We start from the raw sequence: 24,124 nt of genomic DNA, 5'->3' as shown, positions 1-24,124 counted from the left end.
AATAGCAAAAGAAGGTGGTTAAGTGGGATTAGTCCTGCTCAGGGCTGGTATATGTGACTCAAAACCTATGGGCATCCTGAGGAGCAGGTGGTGGTCTGGTAGGACACCCTAGTACATCCTTTATGGCACCAGGATGCGTCAATTGCTCTGCAGAGTTTTGGGATGAGTGTAATGAGGAACATCAGTGGGAAGGGCTCCTCTGTGCAGTGAGAAGATGCTGTTCCACATGTCTCCTTGGTTTTCAACATCTCTCAAAGTTTTGAACTGTCAGCATAGAGTTTCTGCTTCCTTTGTATCTACCTTTTTATTAAAGTTAGAAATTTAAAGATAAGATAAAAGCTATAATATGTAACTAAGAAATCTGTAGGATAATTCTATAACATAATTTTATCAATATAATAATATTGTCAGTCAGAGGAATGATTATGATAATGCCCCTCACTAAAAGAGTCAAAAAGTTTCTTCAAGTAACCAATACCACTGACAGGTAACAAATGCAAGTCCTCAGTTCTGGCTCTATACAAATACACGGTCCTTTGAAATCATCCCTTGCAGTGTAAAGAGCTTGGAAAGATATGAAATTAAAACCTTTACGATTTTTTAAACCCTTTACAAGAGCTGCCTGCAAATAGAGGTGAGAGAAGGCACATCTAAGGCCTTCACCTGAACTTAATCCTCTAGGAGAGATCACAGAGGTGTACAGTGCTAGGAAGTGGCACTGAGATGGTTGTTGGGAAGTTCTGGGGAAAATCAGATATTTTATAGGGATTTTTGGGAGATTTTTGGTAGCCATATTTTATTTTCTACATACTACAATACTAGTCCCAGGTGGGTGGCAGACTTACTCATAGAGAAGATGGGAAGGGATATCTCCACCTCTTTCTTTACAAGAATGTTTTTAAAAGGCTTCCTATTTCTTGACTATTGGTGCCATATGAAAAAAAGTCATTTATCACTTGTATACACAGATGTATGAGAAACTTTGTGTTTAGGCCACAGGGCAAAATTTGGCAGATTCAGTGTTTACCTCCTTATTTTGCTGTACAAAAATATGTATCACTTTTTGCTTTGTCTTTCTTTTCCAGTCTCATCCCCACTCACATAGAGTATCAGAGAGTCTTGAAATATCCATAAGGAATTTTCCAAATGAAAAAAAAAAGACATTATAAATAACTTCAATGAAAAGCTCTGTTTGTGAACTGGTGGTAAATCATGTATTTATTTAGCAAAAATGCATTGCATTTCTAATCAAAGAAAAGGTAACAGAAGAAAGTGGAATTTAACATATTTTGCAAAAAACCCTAAAGTGATATTAAAGTGTGTTTCCCATTACAAAGAAATGAATCAGTGGACGATCCACTGAAAGGAAAACCATGAAGTAAGACATTAGTAGCTTAAGCATGATTCCTACAAAGTCTGTAATAACATCAGAGGTTGTTTGAGCTACTAGACTTATATAGGACTGAAAGAGTGGTGAGATTTCATCAAAAAATGTTACCTATAGGTCAGACTGAGCTGATGCACTGAGAGTGAATACACTTCACAGTGAGTTCTACTCTTTCCTAGTAAGTCAGTGTCACGGCAGCTGTAATAACATCTGCCAGGACATTATATGATTTGAGTGGTGCATCTGCAGGTGGCGGGACACTTCTCTCTCACCAGTGGATGGCTACAGCTAAACAACATTTTCAGATTTCTGCAGTTTCCAAAGAAATCTTGATGCTTGCAAGGATTGGCTGAAATACAAGAGAGAGAAACAAAACCATGACATTTTAGTTGAAAACCAAGTCCTGGTCTGATACATCTGCATTTTCCAAAAATTTCATATTTCAGGTCTATATAGTCTTGGTACGATTGCTTTGCTGTAAAAAAATGCTTGAATATTATAGAAAAGGGAATGCAGGCAGAAAGGCAGTATCCTACTCGCCCCATCTACTCCTACACTTTCACTCACTCCACATAGAAATCTGCAGAACCCAGGGGCCTGTGCACATCTTCATGCACATACAGATGTGTGAAGCCTGACAGTCTTTTCCTGCCCTTAGATATAGATGTACATTAAGACATTTTATTTTGAGCTTTCCAGAAGAGGGCAGCAGAAGATTGACGGTGTGATAATGCACCTATTGCTCAGGAGCAACATAATTTACCCATTATCACAGGATGGTTGAAGTTGGAAGGGACGTCTGGAGGACATCTAGTCCAACCCCCCCAATCAAGATCGTGCCTGTTCTAGTGGGATTTTTAACCATTGCTATTTCTAGGGAGATTGGAAATGGGCAGTTTCAGGATCTTTCCTCCAAATTAGCAAGAAGTAGCTATGAAAAAGTAAAATGCTACAAAGGAATAACGTTACTATCTGAGGTAGCGTGATGTTTGCTGTAAGGATGACAATACATTCACTTACTGCAAAGCCCTCTGTCACAGTGGCCAGGACAGTCTGCACATTTTGGTCCATTTCTGTAAGGTGTAGCTATTTGCATTGCATTATTTCCTCTGAAATTTGAAAAAAATACAACACAAAACAAGATCAAAGTGCAGCTCTGAGCCATTGACAGGAATTTATGCTACTTATCACAGTGAGAGGAATTCAGAAGTTTTTGGATAAAATTATTTTCATAGGAAGTTGTATTTTAGTTTCAGATATTTGTAGAATACTAGACCTTTGATTGTAAATAGGAGGGACAATAAGGCTTGGAGAAAGAAAATTCATCAACTATTTACATTTATATACTATCATAAGTTTAAAAAAATCTTCTGTGCTTCCTAGTTCTGATTTTTCAATGGCTTTCAAGTGATTGTGGCTTACAAGCACATAACCTCTGCAGCTGCCTTCTGACATGCAGCTGTTTCAGATGTACTCTTTGCCTCTGTGAATATTCATTTGCTGTTGGCTTACACTTTACATCTGACTTTCTTGTTTGTAGTCCAAATTGCAGGATGACTTGTGTGTGATGCCTGATTCTAACAGAGGTGGAACTTTCTTTGTTCATAGGCTAAAGTTTCTCTAATATCTGTTTCATTGTGAAATAAAATAAATTTTGCTATTTAACCTGATGTTAAACCCACAATTCACGTTGGTATTTTCAAAACTATAAATGGTTAAAATGAAACATAATAATTTTATCCTACGCATGGCAAATAGACTGTGGGAGCTTTTGAAAGCTTATCTAGAATCATTGCACCTTAAATGAGTGAAAAAGCAGTACGTACGGAGGGCAGTATTGGCAAACATAAAAGTAGTTGAACTGGTTCTTAGGACAGTAGGCAACTGCACATCCAACCTGGTAGCTGCTGTACCATATTAGCTGTAGGAAAACAAACAAACAAACAAACAAAACACATTATTTCAGAGTCATGTTTTATTGAATTCTCATTGAGCAGGTCAGAAAATTGCAGAACCAGAATATAATATTTTGTTTCTTATTATTTTTAAATCTATTTAGCTTTTAAATTGTCAGTTAACTGAGAGAAAGAATAAATAGAAAAATTAGTTAACCATGTCCTCCAGTTTCCAAATGGTTTTGAACATAGTTTCTGGCAGGACAATGAAGTTTCAATTCAACTATTTTCATATTTCTTCATCACGTATTCCAATCCCTATACAGAAAATATTTATTTCTAAATTAAAGGTATTGAATAATTTTTTTTCCCTACAGAATAATATTTTTCTTCTGGATAGCTTTTCCAAAATACTGGTTCAATTGCCTCAAAATTAGATGAAAAACAATTGGAATTTATCATTCATCTCTGGATCAGAGTGTGAATTACAGATAATGATTTCATGAGTGTGACAATTTTTTTTCTGATTATAAATATCTCCCAGCTCACTTAAGTGTACTCGCGTAATTCCAGTGCATCATTGCAGTTTGTTTCAATTCTCCATACCTGAGTATAACTTGCAACATTGACATTTTTCGAGGTTGCTCCAAATCCATACTTGAAATTGGAGGACTGGCTGTACCAGACTCTAATTGCTTCAGCCCACGTTCTTGGATAAGATGAGAGTAATATATTCTCACCACAGGTGACACCTGAAGTAGAAGTAAGTGTATTGTGTTACTTAAGAGAGAAGTAAGATGTAGGGTGGGAGGTATGACAGAGGTGTTGTAGCTACTCCATAAGTAAAAGATCATAGAATCATAGAATAGAATCACAGAATAGTTTGGGACCTTCAAAGCTCATCCAGTGCCACCCCTGCCATGAGCAGGGACATCTCCACCCAGCTCAGGTTGCTCAGAGCCCCGTCCAGCCTGGCCTGGGATGTCTCCAGGGATGGATCATCCACCACCTCTCTGGGCAACCTGGGCCAGTGTTTCACCACCCTCAATGTAAAAAGTTTCTTCCTCATGCCTGGTCTGAATCTCCCCTCCTTTAGTTTAAAACATCACCCCTTGTCCTATCCAAACAGACTCTTCTAAATAGTCTGTCTCCATCTTTCTTGTAGGCAGGTTTTGGTGAGATTTCAGTCACAGATACTTATTTGACCACAAAATGGTACACAAAAACGTCTGTACAAAAATGTCATATCAACAGTCATCTATTGCACTGTCTTGTCTCCTGCAGTAGCCAAAAGTGGGCACTTAGAGAAAAGTACAAAAATAGGGCAAGTACATAACATCCCTCTCTCTCAAGTTCCAATAATTTGTCTTTCAGAGTATTTCTCTGGCAAAGATAGTGTTTCTGTGTTTAATAATCCTCAAAAGATATTTTACAATACATTAAAACTTATTTCTAGTTCACGTGCAGAGGGGTAATCTGCAATTTGCATTAACCCATCAGCTTAGCCTTGACATTTGTCACATACCATTCATGACTCTCTGATCTCTTGGACTGACTTTCATCTCACACTTATTTGCCCATTTCTGAGCATTTCTGGCAGTTTTCTCACTCCACACCTGAAAGACACAAAGGAAGAAGTATACAGGTCACAGGTAGGTTAGTGAACATCATGAAGGAGAAGAAAACAAATGGGAAGTGACTGAGATGTTGTGCACTGAATGGTCCTGTGGACCTCAACAGAAAGCAGAGGAGTTGTGCCAATTTACACTACTGGGGCATGTGCATCACATTTCTTTAGCACTGAAAGGTTGCAGAGCAGGTTATTCTGCACAGTATCACACAGTCCTGATCTCCAGACAGTCCTTATTAATAAGACTTCTATAACTTACTGTTGCTTTCTTTTGCCTATGTGAGTTAACTTTGAAGGCTGCAGTGTGCTGAATGATATAAAACTAATTTTAAGCCCAGGTGCAGCTGAGATGTAGTGATAGACAACAGCTGGACTTTGAGGATGTGGAATGTTTGCAAGACTTAACCATAAAGCACTGACCAACTCATCTGCCAATGGGATGGGGATAACAAAGAATATCAGGGGTGACAGGGATGGGGACAGTAATGGGCAAAGCAAGTTCATCTGAAGACAAATGGTTACGAAAATTTAGGTCTGTTTTTCCCCCCTGACAATGTGAAATTGAGAAACATATTGTTGCTGGTGCTCCTTCTCTTTGCTTTATCGACTGTTTCCTTCATCCAAGGAGTGTGTTTCTCTTCTAAGGGAGATGCCCATCCGACAGACTGAAGAGTCTTATCCATAATCTGAGAGCTATCACTGCATTTTGTACCTTATCCCTGGATTAAATGCTTTACCTGGAACGATTTGCAGTTGCTGTCTATTGCAATGAGGAAACATAAGGCAAGAACTTGTGATTCACTGTATGGGTTATGTTAATGTAGGTTTGACAGCAATAAACAGATACAGTTGGGGCAAACCTGTGTTCATGATTCCTGCAGACAAACAACTCTAAGCATGGAACAGTTCCTGAGGTTTTTTTAAGTGAAGAAACTAATACATATTGTTTAGGAGAAAGGTTTCAAATAGCACTTGTGGCACATCCTGAGACCTTTGCAATGATTTTACAAGTGCTTGCAGCATCATGATGTGCAAAATTAAGCATGAATCCTGCAGAAACTAAGGCATAAAATTCTGATCTCTCCATCTCAGTCCCAGAGCATGTTTCCTCCCATCTCTGTTCACTGAGTGTGGGTTTTTTAGAAGGGTAAAAATCTTCTGCTAGTGATGTGGAAAGCAGGTTAGTAGGAATGCATATCTTACCATCTTCAGCATGTTCCTGGCTGTGGGAAATACAGATCTCCGTATTTCATTGTGATGATTAAGGATCTGTTTTTGGTTTTGATACTTAGAATAAGGAAAGGAGGAGGACATGTCCATTTGTTTATACTGAAAACCCTGGAAAACAATAACAATGAAGGTTCCAGTTAACCAAAGTTTAATAAGCAAGATAAAACATGAGCTTCTCGTCAAAGTAAAGGTTCCTTCCTTCCTTCCTTCCTTCCTTCCTTCCTTCCTTCCTTCCTTCCTTCCTTCCTTCCTTCCTTCCTTCCTTCCTTCCTTCCTTCCTTCCTTCCCTGGTTTAAATGGTAGTTTTGACCCTACATGAAACTTGTAGCTAGAAATTCTTCCTTCAGATGTCTCCACATCAAACATGGAGAAAGCTTAGCTGTGGAACCAAATTTCAAGACTGACTTTGACCTCTTGTGTGCACTAAGAAAGTCCTTAGCTCTTACCACTTGTAAGCTTTGGAAGTATGTGAATCTGGATCAGAACTTAGGAATGTTTGCACACCATGTTCTGAAACACCTAAGGTCAAGAAAGCAATGAATGGCTTAGATTGTCTCTTACATAGTGATGTCAGATCATGAGTCTCTGCAGAGAAAAAGAGTTGTGATGCTTATCTTGGAGTTTTCAGACTAAAATATCCCTCAGGAAAGGATTCTTCCCACTTAGTGTCTGAGGATGAGACATCTCAGTCTAAGCTAGAGACCTTCACACTCTTCTTCATTACTGGGCAACTTAGGGCATAGTTTTCCCAAGATTTGTTGAAGAAATAGATGATCAGCATCCCTCAAATACTGTTTTTTTTGTTTTTTTTTTTTTCATTCATTCATTATTAAGCAGATATTGATAAATCACTCACATTCAAATATCTCCATAGTAGATATCTACACATACAAGATTAATCTTTTCTAAAGAGAGCTGAAGACTAAATTTCTAATACTTAGCTAAACTATTTTAGAATAGCATCAGTTCATATTTTTTAGGGAAATGTTCTTTAAAAATAATTCTTTGAAGGCAATAGTATTTTGATAGGTGGAAGAAATATTTTAATACGAAAATCTGAGAAAACAAAGAGTTCATTTTCATTGTGGAAAGAATGTGTTAACTATAATTTCAAGCCTTATTTGTAAAGCTCTAGAGATCACTAAACCACATTATGCCACCTCAGATATCTATACAATGTGCTCAGATATGGCTCTTTGAATAGGTGAATGCTCCTACCTGTCCATTAATTTGGTGTAGCAAAGCAGCCAGGAAAACGATTGCAGTTAGTAGATCCATTTCTACAAAGAAAAAACAAACAAGAAAATCCATTAATCTCTGTTGCATAAAGTTTGTTGTGTAATGTGGTGTGTGAGTAAGATACAAAATTGTTGCAAAGTCAAGCCTGCCACACAGAAGATTATATTAATTGCTACCTAGTACAGCTGGATGTACTGAAATTGTGCAAATGAGTGTATGATCATGTATGACGACCACTATCTAGTACAGAGAGACTTCATCTTGCATTGAAGAACGGATCATTAAGTAACATAAAAATTGTGTGTATTTTGTAACAGAAGGATCAACCCCCTCTTGACTTGTTTATTCAACATATCTTGAATTTGCAGCATTTCCTTCATCTTTGCCTCCTTGTATTAAAAAAATATAAAATAAAATAAAGCCCATTAATGTGTTTAGTAGGGTCACATCAGTGTCCTGCTCAAGCAAGCATCATCTGTATTGGGAATTGGTATTCTGGAGTGGAACAATGGGCACATCAATAGTTGTCTCCATCTCTTTCTTGCACCCTCTTTCCTCATTAAATCAGCATCATATTGGCTCAAGCAAATGGTGGTGATCATCCTAATGTTATATCTGACACCTAACAAACAAAACCTTCAGGAAACAATTTTGCCTATCGCCCTCTGGTCGCTAAGATACCTTAGAGAAGCAAATACCACAGTATGTACACAGACAGTCTGAAACCTACTCATACTCATGGCATGTTTTTCTGTACACACCAGAAACAGCAAAACTTATATACCTTTGTATTTTTAAAGATATATAGGAAATGAGTTTTTGGTAGGTAAGAGTAAAGGTGTGGCAAAATCCTGAGGAAGAGTAACTTTGATCTCAAATGGTTACCTTAAAACAGACTGAAGCAACCGAGGAAAATTAATGTAATAAAAACTGTCAAACACAATGAACCTTACAGCTGGCCCTTCAGAAAGATCTTCAACATGAGCAATACAGGTCAGTGGTAGAGATCTAGGAACCCTGCTTGACAGGGAAACTATTGTGATAACACCTGTTAAAACCATAAATATACAATGAAAATAAAAGCAATCCACCATCTCTGCTAAATGATTAAATTAACATGTTGATGTTAAATGAGTAGAATGAGTTAAGAAAGTCTACAGAGAACTTTTCCTTCTGGCAGGAACTGAAGGAGGGATTCACATCTCTAAGAATTAACAGCAAGTTACCAGGATCCTGGAAAAGCATTTTATTCTTCTTTCATTAAGTAGAATGAATATTTCTTGTTCCTGGAATGACGACTTGGAAGACAAGGCACTTATAGCATTATTTATATTCTGTTCATTGTTTAACACCTGAAATAGTATGTAAATTTTTGATCTGATCTCCCTTTTATTTGTGTTGGGTTTATGTTACTGAAGTCAGTGGATTTACTCACTATCTAGTTCTACCTGAGTGAATCAGTCTTCGTCTGTAGTGTCAGAAATTGCTGCTTATTATAAGGAAAATAATGATAATAACAAAAAGAATAGTGAAGGAGGTCCAGAAAGAGTGTTAGTTTTCTTTTCAGAAGCTTTGGTGTGACTCCTTCATCTACAAATAGTGCAGCAACTCCTGCACTCACTGAGGAACAAGTTCTATACAATGTGATCTCTCACTGGGTACAAGAAGGTCCACCTATAACCCTTGTTTGGAGCTACATTTCCAACCTAAATTCAACCCTGGACAGAAGGCATGGGAAAGTCCTGCCTGAACACTGGAAAACACAAAGTTTATCAAACATCTTTGTTGACGAGACCCCTTTTATGTTCACAACTTATGAGTATTCTGTACCAGTCTATGGTAGGAGTATTCCAACATATATGTCAGACGGTATAACATTGTGGTAAAGGACTTGATGTAACTATGCTCTTGCTGATATTTAGCTTTGAAGTTGAGAGTGACTTCCTTTGAATTTAGATGCTAATAACTGCAAGCATTGCTAGAAATATTCAACATTTTTACAACACAGGATAGATTTTCCACTAGGACTGGAGGACAATCAATCAGAGAACATAAATGTACCATGTGACTTTTACATACAGCCAAAAGATCTTAGGGCTAATAGTCACAGCAAAGTGTTCATGAGCAAATGTAAGACATGAGTCCATATATTAGAGGAAGGTAATCAAGCCACTGTTGGAACAAGGTAAGTTCTTTATTTTTTTAGATGCCAGCTCTGCAGAGTTTCAACCTACCTCTAAGGAAATTAAAACAAAGAAGAAAAGTGAAAACACTTGCATTAGCAATGCAAGACTAAGTTATTCTATGCAATGTGTTGTATTCTTTCAGGAGCTCACAAAATAATGAGCTTGGTGTATCCATTACCAAACTGATACTAACAAAAATGGCAGCACAACACTGCCATGTAGAGATGTGACTTTGAATCCAATGGGACTCATAGTTACATTATGGTAGCATTGTGCCTGGGCTAAGAAATCTTACTTCTTAGGAAGTCTATTCAACCGATGAAAACACCAAGAGAATGTGATCTGTTGACTATAATGCTCCTGGTACTAGACAGGATGCAGCTAAATTCATCATTTGCTTCAGTACTGTATTTTGTGTGATATTAATCATCAAGACATATTCTATCCCACTGAAGACTGCATGTCACTCAGATATTCAGTCTTAAGCTTGTTTTCCCATGACTGCATAAGAAAATCACTTGCATGAGGTAGAGGCAGGGTTCTCCCTGATATTAATGAAGAATAAATTCTTAAATTGAAGGACTAGCTTTGGCCACTGATGACTTGTCCTTACATGCAGAAACAAGATCTTTCTGGGACTCCCCTGTTAAGTGCTGCAGCTGGAAACATATAACATTCTTAGCTCCAGGATTAAACCTAATTAAAATATTACTGCACATCTTCAATTGTTAGATTGTACCATTAAATCTGTCCCTTGAAGTAATTGTATTTGGCTTTACTTTCAAAGTAAAAAGATACAGACCTCAGATCCTTCCCTGTCAATAGTATTCAATCCTCAAAATTGCTTCTATGCTTCTAAAGAAACAAATGCTAGCAATACACTTTTAGGTAGCTCTGCTTTAAAACTGGACCTTTCATGCAAATTTGATCAAATGTAAAAAAATAAATCTCTATCTAAAAAGCTAGAAATAAAGTTCAATTTGAAAAATATAGTCCAGACTTTTTGTGTTAGTCCTGGTGCTTCACTCCACAGCAAAGCCTTTTTCCTGCCACCTGGTAAAGCTTTCAGGTAATAGCTGGTTTAAAAGTTTGTAAAAGTGGGAATATTTGTCTTTTCAGTTCCTTTGATATGTTCTACCTTCTCTAAGTTATTTTCTTTAACTTTCATTTTGTAAAGAAATTTTCATTCAGCATTAAGAAAATACAATCAGTGTACTGCATGCTATGAGATTGAATAGACATTTTAATAGCTTTTATACCTGAAAGCCTGGACAGATAGTTAACATTTCTAGAGGGTAAAATCATGAGTTCAGCTGTACTAGTATATCCCAATACTCAAGTGAAAAAAATTCAACATGAAACTAATGAAAATGACATCAGAAAACATTTCCCGTGATTGACCACCCTCTACAAAGTGGATTAATGTATGTTCACATTTGAATAATGAAGAGAGTCAGTGTTTTGTTTTGATGCAAATCAATATGGGAATTAGACTTCACTGTAGCCCTTTCACACCAATACAGGTGGAAAGTGTGCTTTCTAAGCAAAATTTATTATTAATTTTTAAATTTTTCCTCTGGGATTATTATAAGCAGACATTTTCTGTTAATTATCACACTTCATACAACTTAGACATTAACTACATTAGCCTTTGTAGCACAGTGCTCAACCAATACTGATCAAGTGACCCTATAGATAAAAGCTCTAATACTGAAATTAAATTCTGCATACATTACCTTTGTGCAGCCAGAATCCTTCTGTATCTTAAGAAAAGTGGTAGGAGTGAGAGGCTCTCCTCACTCTAGGCTTGCATATATATATATGTGTTCCCCTCTATATCTTTGTCAATATTTATTGCTCTTAAATGACATCAGCTTTGGGGCTGCACATTTTAGAAGAAAGGACTTTTCTTAAGAAACAGGTGACTGGAAATGAACCAACCCAACTACATTGTTCTGGCATTTTTTGCTTATCTCCAGGGCCAGGAGAGACGCTAAAAGGCCTGTCCTTTAGCAGCACTTTGACTTGGCCAAAATACTTGTACTCTGATCACCACACTGCAGTGCTGATGTGTTAACAAAAGGAAAGATCAGGTTTAGGGATGGTTGCTTTGCTATTGTCTTCTTTGGCTCTGGTAAAAGAGTGAAATAAATCAACATAAGTCAACAACTCACTTCATAGCCACGCGTAATGGGCAACACAGCAGTGTCTCCTTCCAAGTGGTTGCTGAACTTGCATTTGCTACATAAAATTTATGTTGCATTAACCCACTGAGGCCAAGAGGCTATCTCATTAGGCATTATTATACACACGATTCATCCCATATGTCGCTGAAGAGTAACCTGCTTGCAGAATGGTTACAGGCATGTACATCTTCCCCTCTCAGTCTGAAGGGATCTGTGGCATGTTTGCATTTTCGCTCTGGTGCAGCATCATTCAGCTCATCTTCCCTTTTTTCAGAATTTATTTATACAGTAATATGATTTATAAGGTAATATCGCAAAGTCAGCTTCGACAGGTCCTCAATGCTCAGCTGCTCTACTTAAATACAACCTGTCTTCTTCCTTCCATGCTGCCTGCTGTCTTTCAAAAGTCATAAAGTATCTGCATATCTCCTCATTCTTTTCTTGCAGCTCCCTTCCTCACTGCTGCCTTTGCTGTGATGATTTCACACTGAGCATCATTTTCATTATGCTGAGTTGAAGTTGCTGTCCATACAACAACTCAAAATTGCTTCATTTTTTTCCCATTTTCTGCTGTATTTCTTCAGCTATAAGCTGTTGTTAGCATTTTAATATTGTATTATAATTCCTTTCTAATACAGCTGCTTTTTTTTCGTTATTTGTATAGCGGGCAGCACTACGGGAAGTCACGTGTGATAAGGTCTCCCACATCCTTCCGTGTTCTGAGATAAGAGTAAGAATGCTTTTTTTTTAATCTGAAGTGCTTGTGGCAACTTTGATGAGACCAGGGTTATCACCATCAGAAAGCCTAGCAAACTATCTACCATAGTTATTAGGACTGCACTTCTCTTAACTACGAAGGGAGACAGTCTAGCACCTCCAGATACTCAATATCCTGGGAGATAGTTTCATTATTTTACCCAATCCACTGTACTCAGTAATTTTTTTTAATTTGCTACAGTCACCTGAGCTTTATTTGTACTGTTAAAATGAAATAAAGCTACTGCAAGCATTTATTTAAAGCGTGCCACACCTGTTTAAACAGTGAAATTCATTTGTTCTATAAAGAATGTCTGTCAGATATGCTACAATTCATGGGCTATGGGTAAAATAATTGGGAAGAAAACAAAGATTAATAAAACTGACGTCCGGAACCCTGGTACAAGAGCAATTTAGTATATCACTTCCCTTTTCCTCATGTGGATTCCCTGAAGGGGTGGAGTAATTTAAATTAAAAAGAAAAAGTCCCGTGGACTTCTGCGAATGCATGTATTTCTTCAAAGATAAATCTATGTAAAGTGCTTAAAAAAATAAATCTTATTGAGATTGGACTGTGGAAGTTCTTCTTCCAGCCCTTAAGTATACCTGAACTACAAAATCTGATTTGCGGTCAAGCAATGAAGGCAAAATTGCAGTTTCTTCAGTTCTTCAGTTACACTGTAGTTAACGACAACTTAGCTAGTGACTTTAATTAAAATCCATGCTGATCTGTGTGCTTCAGGCTTTTCATAGGTCTTTTTCTTAACTGTACAAAACACCTTGCAAATCTCATCCTTTTAGCTAACTTTGTTTTGCAAAAAAGAGCATTATTAATTTCTACCACACAACTCACCTTCCACTCCAGATGTTGGTTAAAATTATCGTGAGGGAGATAACCAACAGGGTAATAATTTGAATAGTTACTGTCAGATGGGAGTAAATGACACACAAAAAAGTAAAAGCTAGCCCAGGCAAAGGCAAGGCACACAAACGCACAAGCTATGAGTGTCTTTGAAGGCTGTTGGATTACCAAGGGTTTGAGATGCTGGGCATAAGTGACTTGCAAATTATAAATTTTGTATACAGCACCATGATAATACTGTAGCATTCTTTTTGAACTTATGCTTATAAATATCTCAAGGGCAGGTTTCAAGAGGATGGGACTAGACTATTTTCAGTGGTGCCCAATGACAGGATGAGGGGCAACGGGCACAGACTGAAGCACAGGAGGTTTCATCTGTATATGAAGAGAAACTTCCTTACTCTGGGGGTGCCAGAGCCCTGGATCAGGCTGCCTGGAGAGGTTGTGAAGTCTCCTTCTCTGGAGACATTTAAACCCACCTGGACACATTCCTGTGTGATCTGCCCTGGTGAATCTGCTTTAGCAGGTGGGTTGGACAAGATGATCTTCAGAGGTCCCTTCCAACCCCAACCAGTCTGGGATTCTGTGATTCTGTGAATTGGAGGAGGGATGTGTTGAGCCAGCAGGGACGACAGATAGAGCGAATCCAAACTCCTCAGAGAAACACAATATCTGTCCTCAGTCTTTGGCGAGCAAAGCTCCTCATCATGGCTTTTCTCCACAGTCTTTCAGTCCAAGCAGGTGGACCAATTGGATTGCTGCCCACCGTGGCACAGCTGTAGTCTTCAAGGGTTGAAATTTGCTTTCACTTTACAAAGGTGACATTTCAGGCACTATTGCCTACAGGTGTTTTTTCAGGTCCACTGTTGGACGCAGATCTGCAGGTTGACAACGAAGCTACTCCTCGTTCACTGGGCTGCATTGACTTGTCTGGCTGAAGTTAAGCCTCTGATGAACATGGCTTAATCAGATCTGCAGTGCTGAGGGATGAGTAGCAGCTGGGAAAGACATAAACCATCGCCTATGAGCTATATTTGGAAAGGGACTTCTTCTCAATCCTGAGATTATTTTGGTCCTGTCCTAGTGGCTGCTACTGAGCTTTGTGTTAGGTTGTGCAAAAGTAATCATGGTTTTTGTGTTGTTGAAATTTGCCATTTGATATTGGAATACATTCTTAAAGAAATGTGGTTGTGTTATACATTATTTTAATGTGTTTTTCTCACTTTATGTCTTGTTTTGTTTTGTTTTGTTTTTGTTTTTTTTTTTGTTACTGACTTATTACTTGCTGTTTATTTTATATTTATGGAAATGATGTTAAACAAAAAACAAAGTCAAGTGATTTTCTTTTTTGAGTTCAAAATGGGTTGTAAAGCAGTGAAGACAACTTGAAACCTTAACGGCATATTTGGCCCAGGAACTGCTAATGAACGTAAAGTGCAGTGGTGGTTCAAGAAGTTTCACAAAAGAGACAAGAGCCTTGAAGATGAGGAGCATAGTGATCGGCCATCGAGAGTTGACAACAACCAAGAGCAGACATATGATGTGAATTTTGGGGTTGTCCCATGAAGAGACAAGAGTTGGACTTTATGATCCTTGTGGGTCCCTTCCAACTCAAGACATTCTATGAACTACTCATTTCTGCCAGAAACAAATCCTCTCATAAACAGATTTAATAGGCAAATATGTTTGTATATAGCCTACAAAATAGGAACGAGTTTCCTGATCTCTTGATTTGAAGTGAAAAGAGAGATTTTTAACTTATTGGGACTTGTAAACAGGAGTTCATTACTCTTATATTCTTCCGTAGAGAGATCGGCACCCCAGAAGCAGAGCACAAGAGAGGGATCACAGAAAGCAGTGGTGGTCTTGTTTGCTTTTGTTTTGGTTTTATGGTTTCTTTTTCTTTCTCCAAGAAGAGAGATCATCTTAGAAATCAATAAAATAAGAGATAAAATTGTCAGTATAATCATCTTAGTTATTCCCCCTACCCGCAAAGACTAGCCAGGTTAAACCTTTAATTTCCCATACAATTTGATTTATTTTTCTAAAGTACTAGCCTAGTCCTTAGTTATAAATAATATTTTTTTAAAAGAATTACAGCTTCACAAGTGAATTCAGAAACTTATAATAAACCCAGTATAATGTTACTTAAAAAAATCTTAATAAATACCATTTATTTGTTTTTAAATGGACAAATATTATTCTACCTTATTTGGCTAATCTATCACTTCTTATGATCACCACATTAAGAAATCCCACTGAGCATGAGTTAATTTGCTAGGTTTGTTGAATAAACACTTGGCCACCAGATTTGAAGTGAGATTGTTTTCCCTTAGCTTGCCTGACAAGAAGTGAAGCATCTACTCGAGACTCTTTGCCCAGGCTCTCAGCTGTCAGTGGACAAGGCAGATGTAACCAGAAGGTGGTTTCTCCCATTGGAAGTCAAGGATCTCAGACAAATGAGCTGAATTAAGAACATTTGAAGCAGGAACTAAGCACACTAAGAAGTGTGTTATAATAGAATAATTTAAGAAATTATCAACTAGAAAATCTGATAGGCCTATTCCCTCCTTTCTGCCCCCAGAACAGAGTCTGTTATAAATAGGCTGAGATTGACACAAGATTTCCATGTGATTCTTAGAAGTTTTCAGCAAGGAGAATTTGTGGTTTCCTTTGGTAATAAACTTCTTTCTTTTCTAGTCTTACCATTCAAACACTGCTTTGAAAATCTATTGTGTGAAATTGGCTAAAGAAAGCTTTTTGAGGAAGTCATTTGCATGAAGTCTAAAATGGATTAGAAAATTATTTAATTACTAAAATAATGCACTTTTCATATCCAAGCTCAATATATGCATGTATTCATTGTCTTTTCAGTCTTTTTGATTGAAATGTGGCAAAATTGAGCAATGTAAAAATGTAGCCTTGCTCATTTTTAACTGTATACAGATTGGCACTTCAGCTACAGTTTAGATCTAGTAATTAATTAGAAACACTTTCCAAATCTATACTACGGGATATCAAGGTTCTGCCTTCAGAAAAGAAATCTGGGGTAAAATTCATTCCAGCTCCTGGGACAACTCAATAATGAAAGCACTTGCATTTGAGCTAGACTTTTTCTTGTGGATAGCTTAAATCCTGCTTTTCAAGTCACCTTTAGGAAACAATATCTTTAATGTATTTAAAATGTTAGATTAGGATTAGAGAAACTATCAGATACAGGTCAATGAGACAGATAAGCTACGTCCCTTCAATCATATATCTTCCATAAAACAGATAAACTAATGTCTGTTTTAAGTGAATATTAACAGAAATATGGAAGGATACAAAGAAAGCAAACACAGAAGACTTCTGCATGGAAACCTCATGCGGAACAAGACTTTTTTTGCAGATATATCTTCCTTTGTGAGAATTTTGTCTAACCGAACAAAACATAGCTATGCCCAGTTGATGTTTTAGAACAAACCCGTTATTTGAAATAAATCTGGACAACAGGAAATAAAGTAAGGAAATAACAACAATATTTCTCAAAATTCAGATTGGCTTTGGATGTAGATGATTTACAGAATGAACTATTTTTGGAAAAAAAAAAAGGAAATGGAAAATACATCCCTTTACTTTCAACTAATAGAGAAAGACACAAAGCAATACAGAGTCCAAATTATAATAAATATGTCAAATATAATGGCAATCTGGAGATATTTGTTTCTAACTCATGAATAAAAATGGTTTTAAGAGCTCAGCTTCAGTTTACATTGGTTAATGACTTCAGCCATAACTATGTCTGACTAAAACAGGCTATACAAACAATTGAAGTTTTTAATGCATGCCTTTCTTATTTGCTACAGGTATTTGCTGGGAAAAGGTGTTTCTCTAAACTAACTATAGTGATGACGATGTGGGACTGCAGCCATGGATTCTTTAAAAAAGTGTCAGCCCTAAATTCTTTCCATATGTAAGCATTATAACCTTCCCATACACTTGAAGTAGGAGTGTACCAAAGACTCATTGTAAAGGGCACAGAAAGAATGTTGGTCTTGTATCAGTGACCACCTGGTAAAAAAATATCTTGAACTTACTGAGACTGAAAAGCATGTAAAAATGTAGAAGAAAACAGGAAAATCTGATTTGCAAGTCAGTGAGTCCTGCACAGACTCAACCTGTTGGACTGGTTGCAGGAAGGAAAAGAGAAACACTTGGAGCAGTGAGAGAAGTATGAAGATAATCTCAATTTAAAATCACAGTGTCCCAGCATGAAGAATCATTTGGAAATGATATTGCTGATTAATTGCAGTTTGACTCATAATAATTACTGAACTAACTGTATTTGCCTACAGCCAACCATGTTTGTGGAGCAGCTCCTCAACTTTTTTTGTGATAGCACAGAGGTTGATACTGTGAAATGGGAACTACTTGATAAAAGGTGGATCTAACCTACATAACCAGAGGGCATATTACATACCCATTCATGGTATATTTTGACTGAGAGGGCTCTCCACACACGTTGCTGAAGCTGAGCCATTCCACAGCTTGACATGCAGGAATCAGAGGGCTAGATGGAAAAAAAAGGCAAGAGGGAATATTTAATCGTATGAACAAGACCCTGAGAAAAAGTACTGTAAAGTGAGGTGTAGATTTCTGGCTTCTGCATCTTGTAATGTCATTCCCTTTTAGAGAGACTTGATCTGATAAAAATGTATACACAGTCCAGGAAGGAGAACCTGGAACACTCTGTTCTTTAATGAACTGCAGAAAAATAATTGGTAAGGAAAAAAATGTTTCCTGGCTGAAACTGATACACGTCTTTTACAGGTTTCTGATATTGGAAAGTATCCAGTTATTCACATTAGTATCAACGATATCTACGCACATGTGCTTACATTAGTGCTTTCCCATGGTCAAGGCGGGGAAAAGCAAATACATACATTTCTCCATAAATCAATGTATAGACTCTTTTGAAAGAAGTAATGAGATATGGTTTTGTATAACTAAATGAGAGTACCTAAAATGAAGGTTTCTGCATCTGAGCTAGTAATCCCAACACAGAGAAGGATATCTTCCAGGTTAGTGGAGACCTAAGTCTAAATGCAGCAGCCTATATGGAAGCACTTGGCACCATTTCATATAAAGCAAGATGTTCAAGACAATGCTGCAGTGGTGAAGATGTTACAAAGGACATACTGAAAACCCACACCCTTCCCAAGTGTACCTGGAGGACTGGCAGGACACTTTGAGTCATCTCAGCAGGTTCTGGACACCCAACTGTATTAAATGCTTAGATGAGTCAATGAGGGGTGTCTTGGGAGACACTTGCCTCATGTTAAGACATCTACATTGCAGCAGGCTTATTGTGTCTCAGGTTCTGTTGTCTTTGTTGACCGAGCTCCACCAATGAGAGGAACCCAGAGTAGTTTTTTAGAAAAGCTAACTTTGTAGATTCAGGTGAATCTCCAAATGAAAAGCATGTGAGATCTGTAGCACTCAAGGCATCCCTGTTTTTTAAGTGTGTATGTCTGTACCTTTTATTTCATGGCTTACAATACTGTTGTTGTGATTCAATGTACCCACTGTAGTCTTTTAAATCACTAGGATATATTTCAATTTACTAAATTGTATTTATCTATAGTGTAGCTGCCTTCATCTAAAATTAGTTCTCTTTACAACCACTGGAGAAAAACAGTCACTTCTGAGATGGGATGTGCATTGCCTTGAATGTCTCACCCCAAACCAGACCACACACATCTGGTATTAAAAACATTTATTTTTGTCAACTAACAATAAAAGTGATTTGGAGCAATTAGTATACATAACAGATATTTCAGTCCAAGAGAACTGAATCTTACCTCCGACTCTTCAGCAATGGAGGGTAACAAAATGTGAGTAGCTGTTACTTATGAGCAAGTTTAGTTTGGACCAGTCATCCCAAAATGAATCTGTAGAGAGAAGAAAAGGTTGCAAAACTGAACTTGCAGCAGCCAGAAATTATTTTAGAATCATAGTAAAAAAATACTCCCTGTCTTCTGTTTTCCTTGTGTGACCGATGTCCCATAAATCACGTTTATACTAGTAAATTTATCTTGTTCAGAACAATTATCTTCAGAGATGTGGGCCTGATGGTTTTGTTTCACCTACTATTCTAAATTCAGGTACATTTAGTAACTATGTTTCATTTAAGTTTCCAACTTTGACCCGTGTTCTTACATTCTCCAGTATCCTATTGGTATCAAAAATGGATCAAGGATGGACATGTCTATTCAGTTTGCCTGGTAGATATTGAGACATGGTAGAACCTTAATAAAAAACATAAGGAGCAGGAATTTCTGAGGAGAAGGGGAAAGAAATGGCATGTAAAAAGATAACCATGCAAAAGGAAGATACAGGTGTACTCTGAGCTGTGCAATGGGGCATCACAGGCCGTTGAAGGGCATAGGGACTGTTGAATTCACACTCCTCTGTAGTTCTGCTTTGTAGAGAACACCTGGCAGTGAGCTGCTTAGTTGGTTAGAGCTAAATTCTGCTCTCTTGTATCTATTGACCACACAATCAGCAGCTAAACATGCAATTTGGCAATCAGCTCCTAAAGCAGCAGACACGCTTTTCTCCTCACGTCCACTGCTGGCAAAAAGTCACCATGAAATGTTCCTGGTTATATGACCTGCAGGTGCAAAAAGAAGTAGGTACAAGCTCTCTTTTCCAGTCCTCAGCTCTTAACAGCTTAGTACCCTTGGCTAGTGTTTTGCTTACGCTTAGGATTTTGGGGATGGGAATCCTGTCCCTTGCTGTATCAGTACAGCTGCAGGGCACCAGGAGAGACTGGTTTTGTGGTAACACCTGTGGATGTGGATTTGCTGAGGCTGCAGCTGTGTGCAGAGAGGAAATGAGTAGGGTAAGGAACAGGGCTAGCAACTCATAAAACCCAAAGTATGAGGGCAGAAGTGTATGATCAGCATTATGAGAACAGTGCAGCAATAGCCTAGGGCCACCCGTTGCATGTTGAAGCTCTTCCAAGTTTGATTTCTTATCCATCCAGCTCAAACCAAGAAGTCAAAGGTTCTTGCCAGACAAAGAGCAAAATTGTGATCTAGAGAGGGGGAACACATCAGCTGGAGTCAACCTAGAGCTGGAAAAAAAAATCTCTGATGTTGGAAGCAGCAGATCTTTGATGTCCTGCCCCTGACATCAAAGGTGGAGATATTGAGAGTATGCCACTTTTTAATGTCAGCTTGGACTGTGAAGTCAACTAGGCTGACATTCACTGATGCTTAGAGAGTAGAGCCTACAGAGAGAGGGTAGATAGTGGTGTTGACAAGATGCACATTTAATCTTCACAAGGCATAACAAGCTCTCTGTCAACCTAGAAAATATATGAACTACATACTAGTGTCTTCTGAGGAAAAGGAATACCTTATCTGGGTGGTCTAACCTAAAGGAAATTCTGCTCTAGTATGTGACTGGATGTTTCAAATCTGTGTGTTTTTAGTCCTGTGAAAAATTGCAAGAAAAGAATTTCAGAAAAAGGGGCAAGATGACTTGGCACTCAGAGAGAGCAGAACTGTAGTTTGACTGAGGACATAGTGACAATCCAGTTTCTCAGAGTAGAAAGATTCCAGTCAGTCCACAGCTGTGAACAAATGTTTTACTGGTTTTGGCCCAGAATGTTCATTTCTAGAAGTAGGAGAGGGTTTATTTTCTATTCTCATTTGGAAGACTGTGAGCTATATGAAGAGCACTGTTTTAGTTACCCTGAAACTATTGAGAGTTTGGGTCACATTAGTCAATAAATTTTGTCTGGAAGTAATTTTTTAGAGCTGGATACACACTCTTCCTTTCTCCTACTGGAAAAGGATTAAAGTACCCAAGCAGGCTACGTGAAATGTGGCTTAATTCCCCCCATTTTAACAGAGAAGACACAGCAGCTCTTTAGAGAGCTCCCTAAAAGGTGTTAGTGCATTATTTTGAGGAGGCTGTTCTCTCTCGATATCAAGTCTGCAGCCTTGTGTTTCAGACACTCCCCTAGGAAGCAGTGTATGTGTATTCCAGCATTGCTTTAGAATAAGCAAACCCTGCACAGATACAGGTGCCCAGAGTGACTGTGGATGCCATGTAGGTCTTTCCTGGCCTCTTTCCTCTAGTGCTGAAGGTTATGGATCTCTCACAAACCATCTGCCAGCCCCACACAGAGGCACTATAGGTACTGAGTAATCTAATATGTCATTAGACACTTGTGTTTGAGCATCTTAAACACTTCCAGAAGTCATTGGGAAGAGGAACGAGAAGGGACAAAGAGGGTATGTTCAAGCCTCATGTCACTCGTAATCCCTAATGATATGAGGATTAGGGCACTCCTCCAGGAGGGACATGTTCTTCAGCATGCCCAGAGAGGGGAGGGATCCATTCAATTTTCCTTCACAACAAGTGAAGTATTTCATTCATGTAGCTACTAACTGTGAAGGAGCTGAAGATCCAAGGACTACTTGCACTTTGTCTCCAATTTTCCCATAAGTGACCGAAATTAAGCACCTTGTTCCCAACTGAATGGAGCATTGGAGAAAGTGGGAGAGAAATGTTTTATTTATTTATTTATTTCAAATGAAGTTCCACCTCTAGGTTCGTGGTTGGGCTGCAGGAAAAGAGCACAAGAAAAGTTAAAATTGTTTTAATCATCTTTACAGGATCAAACACTTCATTTCCAAATTCTGGGCCTTAATTTTGAATTTGTCTCTCTTAAAGACACTCTTCAATAGACATTTACATGTTTTACTTAGTTTTTACAGTCACAATTTGACACTGCAATTGCAAGGTTAGGGTATTGCCTGATAACAGGTTCTCGTGTTCTTTTTCAATAATGCTTCAGATTCATATTTCTCTTTGAGAACATTTTGTTCTAGTACAACTCTGGACAGTTTTCAATTCATCTGTGGTAAGAGAGGTTTGAGAATAGGATTGATTTAAACATTTGTATGGGTCTGGTAGGAGAAAGGAACAGTTTGTATACAGATCTAAAAAATAGCTACCAGACAATTATTTTAATCACTTTGTCAAAGAAGCGTCTCATAATCTTGGGCAAAATTGTACTGGGTACAAAATATAGAGAACATATTTTACTGCTTTTTGGGAGCACTTAAGAGCAGTTATGGGAGTCCCAAGATGGGGACTTTTCAGGCTTTTTGTTTAAAGTGCAATTAAAATTCTAAAACTGCCATTTAAAACATTTGGGTGAAAACTTAAATAGTTGGTTGTAGCTTTCTGCTAAAGAAGCTTGTTTTTTCACCTTTTTCTTACTTGTAATTTTTCAAGGGTTGTTGCTTTGTGGAGGAGAAATATTGATTTATGGATAATTTCTATTTTGAAATATGAACTACAGTGTAGGGGCCACCCAGAACTCTGTCTTTGATAGTGATGATGATGATGATGATGAAGATGATGATGATTGTTGTTGTTGTTGTTGTTGTTGTTATTATTATTATTATTATTATTATTATTATATTGCGTGTTGAATTTTATCCTGACCTAATCATGTTGGTCTGGTTACTCCTTCTCCTTCCCCCTCAAAAAGAAAGAAAAAGTAAATCTCTTAGTTCAAGTTACTCAGAACACTTCCTGCTTTTTATTTATTTTTTATTTTTTTATTTTTTTATTTATTATTATTTTTTTTCCCCTGAACAAAATCACCTTGAGAAGCTGAGGAAGGTCTTGACATATTGTATGGGCCAAGTGTATCCTCACTAAAACTCCCGTTGCCTGATGTAAAGTGCTGCTCTAGATGGAGAAATGATGCTACTGGGATTATCATAGAAAAAACCCTGAAAATTTCAGGTGTCTGCAAGAAAGAAGCCACTTTTTGCTTCCTGCAGCCATGTAATATTTTAAGTTTTCATGTAAATTACTTAGCCCAACATAAAGTTGAAGTTGCACGTCACTGTTCTAAAAAACTCTGCCAGGAATTTCCAGAAAATGCAGCATAGTTGTTACATACTGAGTCATCTGTGCACTAATATTTACATAATGATATATTATAAATTTATTTGGAATATCAGTACCTTAACTTAGGACTTACTAATGAATGAAATAATTAACTCACAGGTCTTGTTAATAGGATGGTGGTTAATACATGTCAGAGAAAAACTTGCCTTTTTTGATGTCTTATCCACAATTTTTGCCACATTTTGTTCTGTCTTGCTACCCTCCAATTCACGTTCATATACCTTGTTATTCTCATATACCTTGTTATCCTGTTGTCTTATCTTTTACTAACCCAGATAACATTTCCAATTTATTAGGCCTTCTTTTTGAATTCTAGTCCCATACCCTGAGTAATGTGGAACTTCAACCAGCTTGATGCCAGTAAAATTTTTGAGAATTGAACTCCTTGTTCAACTGTGCAAGTAAATAATAAAAAATAGTGATGGCCTCACACAACATGGGAGTCCTCAGAGCCCTTACCTGATATCAATCCTTCCTATCAAAGTGAGATGTGAATTTAAACTTTTCTGAGTTTCATCTAAGTGTGTGCTCCCTTCATGGAGATTTAATCTAAACCACTTTTTCTTTATGTGTCATGATACATAAGTCAATATCAAAAGTCTTATTAAAGTCAAAATATATCTTGTCTTTTGCTTTCAGTTTACTCATTTTGCCAGTTATCCATGTTACAGCTGAGGGATAATGCTGCCCCTTTGGATCAGACATTTGAGATGTAATTTAGACAAACTGATTGTGTTTATTGATTAGTAAACAGACTTTGAGGTAATAAGCA

General features: G+C 37.6%; 1 protein-coding gene across 1 annotated transcript in view; it reads right to left on the bottom strand.

The window, feature by feature from the left end:
* Positions 1–1,608: 1,608 nt before the first annotated feature.
* The window catches only part of CRISP2 (cysteine rich secretory protein 2), a gene marked incomplete at both ends in the record, with an annotated part of 93,078 nt that continues 70,562 nt past the window's right edge, over positions 1,609–24,124 (bottom strand). The window contains 7 exons of the mRNA XM_080342886.1: positions 1,609–1,736; positions 2,408–2,496; positions 3,214–3,308; positions 3,889–4,034; positions 4,808–4,898; positions 6,116–6,250; positions 7,361–7,422. Of these exons, the coding sequence (XP_080199012.1) occupies positions 1,609–1,736; positions 2,408–2,496; positions 3,214–3,308; positions 3,889–4,034; positions 4,808–4,898; positions 6,116–6,250; positions 7,361–7,422 (746 nt within the window). The remainder of the gene's footprint in view (positions 1,737–2,407; positions 2,497–3,213; positions 3,309–3,888; positions 4,035–4,807; positions 4,899–6,115; positions 6,251–7,360; positions 7,423–24,124) is intronic.

The sequence above is a fragment of the Nesoenas mayeri genome (assembly GCF_963082525.1).
Source record: "Nesoenas mayeri genome assembly, chromosome: 3".
NCBI lineage: Eukaryota > Metazoa > Chordata > Aves > Columbiformes > Columbidae > Nesoenas > Nesoenas mayeri.
This window is presented reverse-complemented; position numbering and strand designations above follow the sequence as displayed.